The sequence below is a fragment of the Chinchilla lanigera genome, unplaced genomic scaffold (assembly GCF_000276665.1).
Source record: "Chinchilla lanigera isolate Chin_1 unplaced genomic scaffold, ChiLan1.0 scaffold00109, whole genome shotgun sequence".
Lineage (NCBI taxonomy): Eukaryota > Metazoa > Chordata > Mammalia > Rodentia > Chinchillidae > Chinchilla > Chinchilla lanigera.
In genome coordinates this window covers 6,271,591-6,286,996 of record NW_004955510.1, presented here as the reverse complement: position 1 = coordinate 6,286,996, position 15,406 = coordinate 6,271,591, and the positions used below count along the sequence as shown (strand labels likewise).

Here is a 15,406-nt window from a genome sequence, read left to right as displayed (position 1 = left end):
TTTTTAATGTCTGAGGTCTAGCAAAACCCATAGGAAACTACACCCATATTTACCAAGTCCACTTTCAGAGCCTTCTCAGAGTTTCCAGCTGGCCAGTCCACCGCAGCCCACACTAGGGGCTATGAGGGTGCGGCTGTCTCTCCGGGACAAGCCTGGGCAGGGCCTGGGTGCGGCCTGGGAGCCAAGGAGGGCCCGGAGGGGAGGGGAGGGGAGGAGAAGAGGCTGGGATGGGGCTGGGTGGGGCCTGGGCCTGCCTGCACCACCACACCCACTCCTGCCAGATTGACAGCCCACAGCAGAGCAGGGCGTGCCCAGTCCCCAGCAGTGGCCACCAGTGTCTCTTCATCTCCCTGGGAAAGGTGGCAGCGAGGTGACCAAAATGGCCTGGTGGAAAGCTTGGGTGAGTCGGGGTGAGAGGGAGATGGGGTGGGCACCCAGGAGGCCTGCAGCAGGGCAGGCAGGGCCTGCGGGGCCAAGCCCTGGGGAGGACCTAGAAGAAACTGTCCAGGCCTTCAGGACCTCAGGCAGGAACAGGACCAAGTGGGGAAGCAGCCAGATGAAGAGACTTGCAGTGCAAGGGAAGCTGGCGGGGGGGAGCCCAGAGGAGGATGTTCCTAAGAGGTGGGGGTGCAGGCTGAGCTACACGCCTGTGCATTTTGAGGGAACTCGACAGGCTGCTCCGGGTGAGGCACAGAAGGGTGGGGAGCGGCTGTGGAGGGAAGCCGCCAACATGGCTCAAGGGCACTGAGCAGGCACAAGATGGGCTTGCAGAGGCAGGCGGGATCCTAAGGGGCCTCACATGGGTCAAGGGGTCGGGGTTGAACCTTCAGAGCTCTGGGGAGCCGTGAAGGCCTAAGATGGGGAGAAACCATCTTAGGGCCAACAGCTGCTGGTGGGGACCCAGGAGTGCCCATGACACAGGACAAGAAGGCTGGGCTGGCACCAGGGAGGGTTGCTGGCCGTTTGTCAAATTGGGGAGGGGGCGAATTAACAGGAGGACCTGGCCCACAGGGTCCTCAAGTGGTTCTGCCACACAGGTGGGTGCAGGGTCTGGGCTACAGCCTGAGCAGCCTGACTCTGAACCCAAACTCTGCAGGTTTGGGCCATCCCTGTACCTAGCGACAGCTGGCTCCCTGGCCAGGTCACCATGGACACCCTCTGTGGCTGGCCGGGCTGCCAATGCGGATCACTTGTCCCCTGGGCAGGATGGAAGGGGCATGAAAGAGGGACTGGAGCAGTCCATCTTTGGGGTATGGCCCTGTCCCAGGGCAGGACCCTCTCTGTCCCTTCTTGGAAAGGCCCCTCTGCCTGCAAGGGAAAGAGCAACCCAGACAGGGAGAAACAAAGTGTGACGGCTCCTCTGCTTTGCAGATCTGAGTCACCCCAGTGAAGAGGCGCCTGTCTGATCTCACCCACCATGCTCAGATAGCAACCTCTGGGGCCCCAGGCCAGGTGGAGTTCAGATTCCAGTTCCAAAAAATCACCCCATTTTTCAAAAATCTTATTCTGGGAAGTGAGGCTAAGGCCTCTGGGTACGGTGAAATCACCCAGCCAGGAAGAGATCTGCTGGCAGATACAGGGTGCCTAGGTCCCTGGCCTGCTGCAAGGGCAGGGGCAGAGCTAGACACTTAGAGCTCAGTGGCCCCCAGCCTCCCAGATGATCTGCATGCCTGTGGGTGAGGCTTTCTCCGCCCAAGCATTCCAAGAGTCCGGGAGTCTGGGAAGGGCTGAGTCACCAGCAAACCAAGGAGGTGGAGGGGCACGGCATGAGTTGAGATGTGGGTGAGGTCCACACCGCCACTCGCCAGCGTGTCCCTGAGCTACGTGCCACTTCCAAAGCACTGACACAAGCAACGCTCCAGTCGACACCTGGGAAGAGTAATGCATATGGGACCTTACCAGAAAGGGACATAGTGTACGTGTGCATGCCGCTGGGCAACATCTGGACCACACCGGCTCTCTGGAAGGAATTTCCACAGGAATTACTTCTAACAGTTTCTGCTGTAGAACATGGTGCTAAGAAATGAGACAGGAAGGTCTGTTACCAGGCATTTGAAATTCAAGCAAGGGTAAAGAAAGACATCTAAACCCTTGCTCAAAAGAAAGATTCCCCACAGATATACCATGGGTGAGAATCTGTTCTGTGGTTTCAGGATTTAATCTAGACTTTAGATGAAAGGATGGATGGATGGAGAGAGGGAGTATGGGAAAGAAGGGAGAAAAAGGGAAAGTGGGAAGGAAGAAGATGGATGAATGTGTGAATGATAGATGGATGAAAAGGAGGGAAAGGGGAAGGGGAGAGGTGGGGAGGGGAGGGGACGGGAAGGGAGAGGGAGGGAAAAAGATGGAAGAAGCGGGAGGCTGAGGCAGGAGGACTGCTGTGAGTTCAAGGCCAACCTGAGCTGCATAGTGAGTTTAAAGCCAACCTGAACTGCATAGTGAGAACCTGTCTCAAAAAAAGAGGGAAAGATAAAAGGATAAACCTAGAAGTTAGATGGCTAGGTGGGTGGGGCATGGCTGAACAGATGAATGGATGAGCCTATGGGTAGAGAGTTTGCTGGGCGATGGAGCGACGACGGAAAGGGGAGGTGGACAGGTATGTGAAGACCTGACTCAGCACAACTGAACTTTCCACTGAAGAATTCAAGTCTCCCTCGGACTCAGTGCCTCTCTCCAATCCCCTCCACTCCTCACACCTCTCCCAAAAATACAAGCTTGAGAGGGGCCATTGGTGTAGGCACAGGGGTCAGGGGCCCTCAGCACGGCCTGGCCTGGAGACTTGCAGGTCCAGGCTGTGGAACTTGGGCCATGTGCCGCTGCACACCGGAGTCCACTATAAGCAATCCTTTATCCCCACAAGCCTGTGGCCCTGCCGACGTCCTGAGCCATGTGGGTGCCCGGCTGACCCTGGCCCTCAGGTGCCTGGAAGTCCCCACTTGCAGGTCAAGGAGGCTGAGTTCAAACCATCCTTGGACACAAACTACACTGCATATCCACATGATCTCAAGGCAGCTGCCGGCTTTGGGAGGCCTTTTCCTTTTTTCCACTGCCCTTGATGGAGCAGGAGGGAGCCAGAGGTGGCAGGGCCAGCTACACATCCTCAGAGAACACAGCTGAGCACAGCCTGGGTGGTATCACCTCACACACCCTGGCCCTGGCTGCTCCAGCCTGCCGACCAAGGATCTGGAGGTTTGGCACTGGCCAAGCTGGCCATACTGGTCTCAGCCCCCAAAGGTGCCTACCCTCCTTAACGGGCTGCCCCCACCCACTCTAAGCAGGACACCCTCTCTCCCAGGTTGAACAGGAAGGCGTCACTGTGAAGGGAAGCTCCCACTTCAACCCAGACCCGGACGCAGAGACCCTTTACAAAGCTATGAAGGGAATTGGTGAGTGGGGGCCGTGACTCTGCAGGGTCTCCACTCTGCTCCCAGTCCTGAAAAGCAGATACCAGCCCACAGCTGGGGACGGGGTTGTCCACGTGACACTTTGGGGACTACCCTGTCACTCAGAGGCTCGCACAGACCTGGCTTCCCCAGGGAGACCAGAGGGGAGGAGGGTGGTGGGAGGGGGAGGCCATCGGCTGTGCCCTGTGCAGGCAACTCCACCATCACTCTGAGCTTTCTCACTCACAGAATGGCCCTGAGCGTCCCTGTGAATCTCTTGTTTTGCTTTTCTTTTTATTAGTGCATGTTTACAGTACAGGATGATTACGTTTTTGTGTGTCTGATTTATTTCACTGAATTATGGTCCCGAAGTGCATCCTTTTCCTAGAAATGAGTCAAATTTATCCCTCTTTGTGGCACAGTAGTACTCCATTATGTATAAATATATTTTCTTTATGCATCCATCTCCTGACGGGCATATACATTGCTTCTAAGACTTAGCTGTCGTGCATTGTGCTGTTATACTCGTGGGTGTGCATGTGTTACTATAAAATGATTCTTTAACTGTGAATCTTGGGTGCAGCACAGGCCTGGTGGGGAGTGTGGATGGGTTTGTGGATGGGCAGAGCTGGACCAGGGCCCAGGCAGCATCAGCCACACAGGTTCTGCAGCTTCACCCCTGGCCCATGTTGGCTGGCTTCAGGACCAGCTTGCTTCCTGTCCCCATCCTGTCCCGGCAGGACTGGAAGTGGGACAGTGCGGCCCCAAGCTGGACCATGAGCCCGGGGCTGTCTCAGACCCAGTGGTCCGGACTCTTAGTCATGACATTCTCCAGCCACCACCAACACAAGGGAGGGCAGGGTGGGAGGTTTCACTTGGCCAAGCTTGAAAAGGCCCAGGGGTAATGTCCAGGGCACTTGATCCGCAGGTTCCCCTACTCTGAGGCTAGGCCTGGGCTGCATCCCAGTATCTTGTGAGGGCTAAGGAATGAGGCAATAGTTTTTTTTCTCGGTACTAGGTATTGAACCCAGGGCCTTCATGTGGAACTATATCCCAAGTCCTTTTATGTATTTTATCTTGAGACAGAGTCTCACTGAATGACTAGCTCAGGCTGAGCTCAAACTTGAAACCCTCCTGCCTCAGCCTCATTTGTACTGGGATTACAGGTGGGTTCTCCCAACTCTGGCTGAGAGATCCATCGGCCACACCCCTTCCCTAGTCCTCTCTGGTCCCCCTCAGCTCATACTGTGTACCTCGCAGGGACCAACGAGCAAGCCATCATTGACGTGCTCACCAAGAGGAGCAATGCGCAGCGGCAGCAGATTGCCAAGTCCTTCAAGGCTCAGTTCGGCAAGGTAGGGGGCAGGGCTGCAGCCCAGGCCAGGGTCCTGAAAACATGCCCATAGGGACGTCTGCACTCCAGCACTTACACTATTCTCTATTCACCGGAAGTTCAGGTTTAGCTAGTGGCTCTGTTTCATCTGGCAGACCTGTTCATAGCTCCCAACCCCCCACCACTTCCTCTCCCCTTCTCAGGCTCAGCCTGGAGCTGTCCCCTGGCCCTGGTGCTCTGTTCATCCAGCCACCTCAGCCAACCTCTGTCTCCTCCTCACAGCCCAACACATGGACTGGCTCTCTCTGTCCCGGACAAGGGCACTGTTGTCTCATATGGAAGCTACATGCACTAAGTCTCATCCCTTCTGCCCAGGCAACTCTAGAGCCCTGTACCTGCCCAGCTCCTAGCCAGGGCCAGGCACTGGAGGCTCCCGATGAGTAAACAGGGAATACACACAGCATAGCCATGGGTGCCCAGAAGTCTCCATGGCTCAAATCATTGGTTTGGAGATTTAACCCAGGAAGATGGTAACAAAGCCCAAACATTCCCCTGGAGACCCCAACATACATTTTCATAGGCCCTCTCCTGAAACCCTCAGGACTATGCATTAATCTACAATGTCTGGGGAAACAGACAGGTCCAGAGAGGCTGAGAAAGTTGTCCAAGATCCCAGCTCCTGTAAGCAACAGGGTTGGGACTTAAATCCTGGTCGGACAATGCCCTTGATCTTTCTGCTGCTTGGTCCAGGTCAGTTGTTGTGGCTGGTGGCTCCTTGTGGAAACATGTGTCCTTAAAAAGAGTCTCATACAAGGTGGGCTCTTGCCTTGCTCCCTCCACCCTTCTTCCTTTCCTCCCTTCCTTTCTCTCTCTCTCCCTCTCCCTCCTTTCCCTCCTCTTCCCTTTCCTTCCCTCCTTCCTTCTTTGAAGGCCTGTGGCCCAAGAGACAGTCATTCGTTCTTGAGCTAAGCACCACGCTGCCACCTGCCGAGCTGCAGTCTGGTACCCAAGGGCAATTTTATTTTATTGTGAGCTACTGTGTGCCCAGTTCTGGGGCCAGGGAGTGCTGGGCTGAATCACACATCTCTCCATCCCCCATGCCAGGCTGCGAAGCTGGAGCTCCAGCATCCCTCTGTAACAGGCAAGCGGGCCCGGGGTTTAGAGACTAAGGAGCTGACCCAAGAGACCCCAGCTGGCCAGTGGCAGGGCCCATGTGGGAATCTAGCCAGGGATCCTGGACCCAGTGCCACCCTGTGGCCTGCTCTCTGGAGGGCCTTGTGGACACTCATCTCTTCCTGTTCCTCCTCAGGATCTCACCGAAACGTTGAAGTCAGAGCTGAGTGGCAAGTTTGAAAGACTCATTGTGGCCCTCATGTACCCGCCCTACAGGTACGAGGCCAAGGAGCTGCATGACGCCATGAAGGTAACTCCGTGAGCCACCCTGTGCTGTAGCCACCTGGGCCCAGCTGTACCCAGTGAGCTCACAGCTCCGGGATGGCCTGTCCTCCCCAGCTCTGAAACCCCACACATGGCCCTCCGGGTCACCTCTGCTTCTCATTGCTTTTGCAGATTAGGAAGGACACAGTACCCAGCATCAGGGACCCCATTCATTGATAGGAAGGTTACTCTACCAGTGGCACCAGGCATTCTCCATCCATGATTGCTAATCCCTCCTTCAGGGTGGGCATGGCTTATTATTCCTATTTACACATAAGGATGTTCTGGCTGGGCATGGGAGCCACAGGTCCAAGACCACCAACTGAGAAGGGGGGGTCAAGGCACAGCCTGTCCTCGAAATCCGTCACTGCAGACAAATGGTCTCCCGGGTCGCACCCTCCCACCAGGGCCCACCATCGTGATCAGAACAGAGCTGGTGCTTCCTGGGGCTCAGGCATATTGAGGAAAGAGGGTGCAGACCAAGCTGGAGAACAGAGGCCTCCAGCCCACATTGCTTTCTGTCCCCAGGGTCTAGGTACCAAAGAAGGGGTCATCATTGAGATCCTGGCCTCTCGGACCAAATGCCAGCTGCAAGAGATAATGAAGGCCTACAAGGAGGGTAAGGGGGCTGCAAAGGAGGAGGGGCAGGGCTTGAGTTAAAGGCTTGTTTGACAAAGGCAGGGGCTTTGAGAGTGAGCAGAAAACAAGGGCCAAGTGTCACCCACAAGAGCCCATCCACACTGGGAAGGACCCTTTGGGCCCTTCTATACAAAGGTGCTAGGCATCTGCACATGAAGTTGTGCACCTAAAGTGAAACTGGACCTGATTTGGACCCAGTCCTTGAGCTCATGGGCTGCGAGGGGATAGGCACATGGCAATGCTGTGGACCTGAGGCTGGGTCACCAGCATACAGGGTGGCTGTTTCCTAGCTCACCCAGAGGACCTGCAGGGCCATCTGTCAGGATGCATTGTCATTGGCACAGACAGCTGTCCAGCTGTCCTGGGTAATCTGGTTGCAGAGCAAACAGAGGTCAACTGGTCCTCTGGGCTGTGGACCTGGTAGCATGTTTGCCCCAGGCCTGGCCTATCTCTGTGCTTGGAGGTTGGCTGGGGCATCCAGGTCACTTCTGTTGTGAATGAACACCCAAGTGACAGAACTCTGCCACTTGGACAGGAAGGCCTTGTGTCCATGCCCTGTGCAAAGGACTGGCCCTTCCTAGAAAGCTTCCATGGGGTAAGTGAGCGACATAGGGCTGGCAAGAGAAAGCCATCCTGGGTGGCCCAGGGTGACTATCATGCCCCCTGGTCCTGTCTCCCTGCAGACTATGAGTCCAGCCTAGAGGAAGACATCCAAGCAGACACAAGTGGCTACCTGGAGCGGATCCTCGTGTGCCTGCTGCAGGTACCCAGCCTGGGACCCCAACATCCTTGCCCTAGGATCAGTTCATGGACAGAGCCCTGGCAGGGGCCTGGGTGCATCCTGGCCATCACTGTGGGTCCTCACTGCAGAACCCCAGCCCCTATCCAGGCTCAGCTGGGGGGAACAGCACCTCAGAACTGAAGGAGGGCTCTGGTCACAGAGCAGGACCTTCGTACGGCTAGTGCCAGGCTCCATGCCTACCCACTCAATGAATCCCCTTACAACAAGTATTGGGTCTGCTCCACTGCACAGACAAGAACCCCAAGGCTTAGGGAGGACAACTGCTTTGCACAAAGTCGCCTCTGAGCCCTTGGGACCCCTTACAGAGCCACCTTGTCTCTTCTGTTCCCAGGGTAGCAGGGATGATGTGAGAGGCTATGTGGACCCAGGATTGGCCCTGCAAGACGCACAGGTGAGTCCGTGCCCTGCTCTGGCCACCAGGGCTTGGGGACCTATGACACCTCTGCCAGCAGGAAGCTGCTCAGCTCAGCTCCCTGCAGACCTCTGGCCCATGGTGTCAGGGTGGGGGATACGCTGGGGAGACTCAGAAGAGGGAAGGGCAGTGACATCGAGGGAGACTGGTTGAGGTCTGTCCAGGATGGACCAACCCAGGGCCCGGGGGAGGGAGGACCCAGCCAGACCCCTGTGTTGGCAGCGCTTGGCCCTCTACACTGCCTGGGGTGAGGAGTAGTTTTCCTAGAGTAGCTCTGTCCCAGTGTGGAGAGAAGGCTTAGAGTTTTTGGAGTAAAAGGAGATCAGGAGAGTGAGCTCCTGTCACAGAGACACCATGGAAGGAATGCTGGCCTGGGCTTTTGTCCTCACCTCCTCGGTCACCTTCCCTGGTTTTTTGGCATGTCCCAATACCAGGACCTATACGCAGCGGGTGAGAAGATCAGCGGGACTGACGAGATGAAATTTATCACCATTCTGTGCACGCGCAGTGCCCCTCACCTCATGAAAGGTACGGAGCTGAGGGGTGGCGTTGCTGGGGCACGGGGAATTCCCTGGCCCAGGGCTCTCCCTGCATGCCCAATCTCAAGTCATGGAGTTGGGGGTGAGCCAGGGAGCCCTGGCCCCTTCCCTGGCCCCCAAGAGGAGGTGAGGGACCAAGCTGATTTGCAGCCTGCCATCCACACATCCCCTAAGTGGTGCCCTCCCTCAACAGTGTTTGAAGAGTATGAGAAAATTGCCAACAAAAGCATCGAGGAGAGCATCAAGAGTGAGACCCACGGCTCACTGGAGGAGGCCATGCTCACCGTGGGTAAGAAGGGCACAGCCCCTTGGCACAAGAGTCCACAGGGCCACGTCACCCCTAGCATCTCAGTGTCTCCTGCAAGGACTGTCCCCTGTGCTGTGCACATGTTCCCAATGCCATGTAAGAGTGAGCATATGTTAGAGAGGGACTACATGTATGGGAGTGGAATGTGTGAGCTTGTGCATGAATATGTGCATGTATGCTTACATGTGTGTCTGACAGATAGCGTGTTCGGGGTGAGTGTTAGTGTGTGCATGTGTGCATGAGTGTACATGTGAGAATGTGAATGTACACACAAGTGTGTGCATCTGCATGAGTATGTTTGAGAGTGTGTAGGTGTGTGAATGTGTTTTGAGAGGTAGTGTGTGTACATCTGTGAGTGTAAGTACATGCATCTGTGTAAGACTGTAAGGGATAGTGTACACGTGTGACGGCGTGTGTTTGAGAGACTGTATGAGTGCATGGGTGTCTACAACACACAGAAAGCATGTGGCTCTGATTGTGAGGCATTGTAAAAAGCCACCTCCCTAGACCTGAGCCAGGCCCAGCCTCTGCCTTAGTTGCTGACTGGAGAGTTGATGCGTGTGATTAGAGTTCCAACCAAGAGCTTGGTGGTCTGGCACTGGGAACACAGGGACCCTTCCCCACAGCAGGAGGCAGGATCCACACAGGAGGCCCCATTCCAGAGTGGATCTCAGGGCCAGAGCTGAGATCCTAATGAAAAGAGAGCCCAGACCCAGGGCCCAGGCAGAGGGACCTCTCCTGTGCTGTCACCTACAGGATGAGATCAAACAATGCTTCTGCTCAGGGTGCTCACCTTCACCCTGGGCTGCCTATGTGCACCACAACCCCTCTGTCCCTGTCTCTTCAGTGGATGTAGATATCTGAGACTCCCTGGTCAGCTTCAGCCATTGTAATAAAATCCAGTCTCTGTTGGAGCACCGAGGCCCAGCCCCTGCTCTCACAGCCCCTAGGTCTTCAGTGATAACACCTCCTAGAGCATACCTTTTGGCAGGGAACAGGAAGTGTGCTGGCCTCACTGCACTGGGCACTTCCTGTCTGCTTCTCCCTGAAAGCTCACTCTCTCTCCCATAACAGCTGGTCACGGGGTTAGGTAACAAAGTTGCCCAGGCGGGGGTTGGACACAAGCCCTGCATTCCTGGTGAAAACACCAGTGCCCTGTGAGACGCCAAATCTCAGCATAGCACTATGACCAAGCATGCATGGGGCACACCCTTGGGACCAGAGACCCCTGCCCCTTAGTCCCTGGGCCCAAGCCCCACTTGTCAAATGGGAATTCAGGATGCAGGGCTCCTGCTCACAGGGCACCCTGAGGCCCATGGCTACCGTGTTGTGTGCCACCTTGCAGCAGGGAGGCTGGATTCTTGGAGGAGCAGTACCTGGGGTTGAGAGCCCAGGGCTGTCCTGGGCCTGTGCTTTCCTGAGAGGCCTAAGCTGTGACCCCTACAAGCCCCAGAAGTGCAGTCTGCATTTCACATGTGCCCTTTCGCCTGCCTTCTCTGGGCCTTTGGAGCCATGCCTGGTGCCCCAGGTTGCCTCCTCTGCCTTGCCCCACCTAATACAAAGCCTCTATTTTGGAACTAGGCAGAGTACAAAGAAATAAGCCAAGCCTTGCACAATGCTAACCCTTAGCACCTGGGGCAAGGTATAAATAAATAGAAGTGTAGGCGACACTGCCTACAACCTCAGGATGTTAACAAAGCTTTTTTATTTGCCAGTGAAGTGCACCCAGAACCTGCACAGCTACTTTGCAGAGAGACTGTACTACGCCATGAAGGTAACTCGGATTCTACCTCCCTGCCATCTCCTAGACCCAGCACCAGCTTCACGGCCGAGGAGCTCAGAGCATCACTGTCTTCAATCTGGGGGTTTCTCTTTTCTTAATTCAACCGCTATGGATCAAAGGGTTTTGCTTCTCAGAGGACAGGCTAAGGCCAGGAAAGGGAAGCCACCTCTCCTGAAGGTGAGGTTGAGCAGGTGCCTGCTCAAGGTTGGCTCACTGAACTTGGACAACAATCCTGTGTCAACACCACCCTACAGGTGGTGAAACACAGGCGTGAATTTGAGGTCACACTGCTGCTGTGAGGCTGAGCTGTGACTTGAATCCAGGCCAGCACAGGTGTTCCCAGGCCAGCCATGCACCACATGACAGATGTGGTCCTGGAGGTCAGAGGCAGCGACTGCCAGGAACCAAGTACCCTTTACTGGAACAAGCTCAGAGGGAGGGCACCACAGTGCTCCTCAAATGCCCAGGTGCCAACCTCCATGTACCTATTGCCCAAAAGGCTACCCAAGCCTCACAATGTAGGGGGCAGTACTGGTTTCTGGAACCAGACTGGAGAAAGAATGAAATTAGTTTCCCCAACTGAAGCCAGTGCCCAGTTTTCCTGATTTGAGGTTGCTGACCCCACCTAAAGTAAAAGTAGTTCCAGAAAGCCCAGTCTTCTGACCACACCTGCCCAGAAATAAAAGAGGGTGTGGGATTCCCACAGGCCAGAGGCTCTACTGCAGGAAGTTATGCCTGTGAATTGTGAGGCCAGTGAGGTGACTGACGCAGCTGTTGCTCATGGCAGAAACCTTATCCTTGGAGCAGTGAGCATTCTGTATCCAGACCTTGTGGGGCAAACCAAACACACACCTTGCACCGCCCTAGCTTCCCTCTGAGTGCTTCCCTGGCTCGTTCCTGCATCTCCCTCTCTTACAAAGCCCCAGAACCCAACCCCATAGCCCTTTCCAGCACTGCAGAGTTGGGCAGGAGAGGTAAGAAGTGACAATTGGTTGCCTCTGTCTCATCCAGGGAGCAGGGACATGTGATGGGACACTCATAAGGATCATCGTCTCAAGGTGTGAGGTTGACTTAAATCTTATCAAGTATCAGTTCAATAAGATGTACGGCAAGACCCTCAGCAGCGTGATCATGGTAAGCCACGAGTTCCAGCTCTAACACTAGGTAGTGATGGAGATGTTGCTGGGAGACCTGGATGCTGTGACTGATGTCACAAGTGTCTGTCGTGTCCCTGGAGGGATTGGGATATTTCATTGGTTACACTGGGGTACATGCAGCACATAGCAAGGAGGCAGTGTGGATGGAGGTGCGGGGAGCTTGTGGTGACCAAAGCATGGTGGATGCTCTGTGTCTGGCCTAGACAGCTATCTCTGCATCGGGGTTGTGGTCACCCCTTTGTAAATGCACCAGAGCCATGCAGAAGGAGCCATATCTGAGGTGTCAATGAGGGTAAATAGTTTGGTGGGGATCAGGGCCCTCACTCAGTCTACACTTAAGTAGTCCTGGCAGTAAACTTTTGAGGACATATAATTGGATGGGCTTCAGTGAGCTGCCTAACCAGATTCCACTTAGTGAAATCTCCAGAGTCTTTAAACGCAGAATGATTGTTACACTGCTATAACCTAGAGACAAGCAGCTCATCTAGTGACTAATGCAAATTGAGACCTTGACAACTTCATTAGCAGAAGTCAAATCAAGACAAATAACTCCCCAAGGCTTCATTGACTACCAAGTCAAGTTGCTGGTATAAATGTTAATTGCTAACTACACTTTCCAAGAAACATACTTTAGGGCTGGGGATATAGCTCAGTGGCACAAGCACCTGCCTCACAAGCACAAGGTCCTGAGTTTGATCCCTGGTACCGCAAAAGAAAAAAAAAAACAAAAACAGAGTTTATCATGTAGGTGGGTGGCCCTCTGCATCTGTGGATTCCAGCAACAGAGAATAAAAAATATTCAGGAAAAAAATTGCATAAAAGTAGAACATGTACAGAGTTTTATCACTGTCATCATTCCCTAAGCAATACAGTATAACAAGTACTGTGAAGCATTTCCGTTGGTGTAGGTATTTTACATAACCTAGAAATCATTCAAAGAATGTACATAGTTTATAGGCCACTTACATAAAGTACTTGAGCAGGTATAGATTTAGGTATCTGTGGGGGATCCTGGAATCCACATGTTTAAAGACAGTTCTGTTCCAAGGTATCTCAGGATAGGGCAGCAGGACAGCAAGGATGCAGGGAGGGCCGGAATGATTCTTGGTGCAGCTTAGATGTCCCAGCCAGCCTGGGCAGGAGACAGGAGGGCTAAGCACAGGCCAGTGGCCATCCAAGTTCATCATCTTGAAGTCTTTTAACTACACGTGGTGACCTAAGGCACCTGAGAGATTCCTGTCCCTTCTCAAATTCCAGTTAGTTAGGGCCCTGGCCACACTTCTGAAGATCAAAACACCGTTATGTAAAAATAAGCCCTTCCACTTGTGTAAATTGGAGCCCTGTGGCAGACAGAGATCCCGCAGGCTCATGATTACAGAATTGAAGTACTGCTGTTTATCCAGCAACACCTGAAACCCATCCTCTCCAATTTGTGTCTTGTTTCACTTAAGAAAATTCAGCTGCGGTTGTGACTAAGTTTCCATAATGTCGTCAAAGCAAAAATGATTTCCAACAAGATACCAATGCTAAAAACTCTCATGTAGAAATTGATAGGAAAACTCACAAAAACTACACGTACGATGCATACATTTGAAAAAGTAGGCAAAAATGAATAGTTTCCCCCCAAAAAAGGAAAGTTTAAAATTAACAAGAAAATGTTCCTAAATTGTCAATGAAGAGGTAATTTCCACAGGATGTAAACTGCTCCAAAGCAAAGTAGAACTCGCTCCAGCCCCATCCCTACCTACTCTAGCCCAAACCCAGGCACTGTCCAGGTGTAGCACTGGGCACCTGCCTTCAGCCTCGGCTGGGAGCTGTACCAGCAGCCACTGAATAAATAATGGATCATGTAGAATAAGCAAATGGTGGTGGAAAAGCCCTACTGGGGGGGGGGACTCCAAAGGTGACCCAAAGGAGTCCTCCAAAATGAAGAACAAGAAAGAGGGATGACATAACCTGGATCCCTTGAAAGGGCAGACCCTACCTGAGAAGCACAACCCTCCATAATAATGTCAGCAGCTCCTCTTGAAAGTCAGGCCAAGGTCATCAACACCCCCTTCTAAACCTCCTCTGCCTGCTGCCCTCAGGATGACACCAGCGGTGACTACAAGAATGCCCTGCTGAACCTGGTGGGCAGTGACCCATGAAGTCATTGAAGAACAAGAGCCAAGGCCAAGAAGCAAGGGCCTCCAGCCCTGCCACATGACCTTGGCCATGGGTGGGGACTGGGGGGACCTCAGCTGGCTTCCAGTCTTCTATCTCCCAGTGCTTTCTGGCCAACATTTCTCACCCAGGGGATGACAGTGTCTCAGCCTCCTCTTCCTGCCTTCTCTCCCAGGTCATTTCCAGGTGTGTGTACAAGGATAATTTAGCAAAGCTCTTGCTGGACCAATATGTCGGTCTACAGGGGCTTGTGAGTCATTTTTTCCTCCTAGACAGAGCCTGCCTGAGCTTCACTAGTCACAGAATTACCTGGGCACAGGTTAGACCTGAGCTCTGTCCCATCTACCGAATCAGGGATCCCCCAGGAAGAACATGGATCTCTGACAAGTGTCTCAGTTAGGTGCTTCCTTATCAACCACAGCCAGAGGTCCCTGAGAGCCCTTTTGTATTATAGCGCAGGCCCTTGGCCTGCTGAGAAAGGGACACATAGGCCCACCTGCTGGGATGCCACTTGCCTCCTCAGGAAGCATCAGACTCTGTGGAAGAAACATCCTCACACTGTCCTCATGGCAGAGTAATTAGACTGCAGATTGATGCCCTGACCCAACAACACTGTCCTAGAGGCTTAGGCTTCCTGGTTGTTCAGTAGCTCTGCTGTCCTTCCATGACACAGCATGCAGCACAAGGGACAGCCCCACTGCCTGAACATGACTCATTCTGACCCAAGGCCACCAATCCTGGAGTCTGCAGAGACCTGACCCTCATCCTCCTAGATATCTCCTGGGCTTTCAGAATAATAAACATCTGCATGTTCCAACAGAGTCTTTGATTTGTACCAGTGACCAGAGCAAGGTCAGTTTCATTGGCCAGAAGCAGAGTTTTGGGAGCTACTCATGCTTGTGAGCATCCCCTAAGGACCTCTGCGGTGGCCTTGTGCCCACTGTTGCCCTGGGCATGACTCATGTAGATAAGGGTAGTTTCTATTCACTTCTAGTTTTGTACCCTAAATTCTAGTATCTCAAGGTTGGAAGGGGATTTCATAAGTCACCTGGTATCTTCCTACTGTACCTTGACTGCTCTCTGTGGCACACACCCCGAGGCATCCATGCGCCACTTGGGTTGTACTTGGTGTGTGTGGGGTGCAGTTGGCTGCCTCCAACGGTGGGAACTGTCTTACTTTTTGCTCTCTGCTGAGACAAAATACCCAACACCCAAAATTAAGGAAGGAAAGGTTTATTTAGCTCACAGTTTGTGGAGGTTTCAGTCTATGATCAGCTGGCTCCAAGGCAGGGTGGCATGACACAGGGACAACAGTTCAAGGCAGCAGAAGACAGCAAGAGTACAAGGGGGAGAACAAGCCTCTTTTCCTCCCTTCTATTGTAAGCAGGCTACCCCACGTGGAGTGGAGGGAAGGTCGCACTCACACCATCTCCTCACCCTCCTCTTGCATA

At 53.6% G+C, this 15,406-nt stretch overlaps 1 protein-coding gene across 1 annotated transcript; it reads left to right on the top strand.

Annotated features, from left to right (window-relative positions):
• The first annotated feature begins 270 nt into the window (after positions 1-270).
• LOC102016183 (annexin A8) lies at positions 271-14,772 on the top strand. The gene is made up of 12 exons (XM_005407920.2): positions 271-400; positions 3,296-3,386; positions 4,644-4,738; positions 6,026-6,139; positions 6,682-6,772; positions 7,476-7,555; positions 7,926-7,985; positions 8,441-8,534; positions 8,739-8,834; positions 10,568-10,626; positions 11,647-11,769; positions 13,880-14,772. Exons 1-12 carry the CDS (start codon positions 380-382, stop codon positions 13,937-13,939), a joined length of 984 nt encoding a protein of 327 aa, XP_005407977.1. The 5' UTR covers positions 271-379; the 3' UTR covers positions 13,940-14,772.
• The last annotated feature ends 634 nt before the right edge of the window (positions 14,773-15,406 follow it).

Bases quoted from the DNA above. Each gene is read 5' to 3' on its own strand.
- LOC102016183 (XM_005407920.2), top strand. From the start codon at position 380: ATGGCCTGGTGGAAAGCTTGG. The intron at 8,535-8,738 runs GTACGGAGCTGA...CTCCCTCAACAG, and splicing joins TGCCCCTCACCTCATGAAAG to TGTTTGAAGAGTATGAGAAA. The intron at 8,835-10,567 runs GTAAGAAGGGCA...TTTATTTGCCAG, and splicing joins GGAGGCCATGCTCACCGTGG to TGAAGTGCACCCAGAACCTG.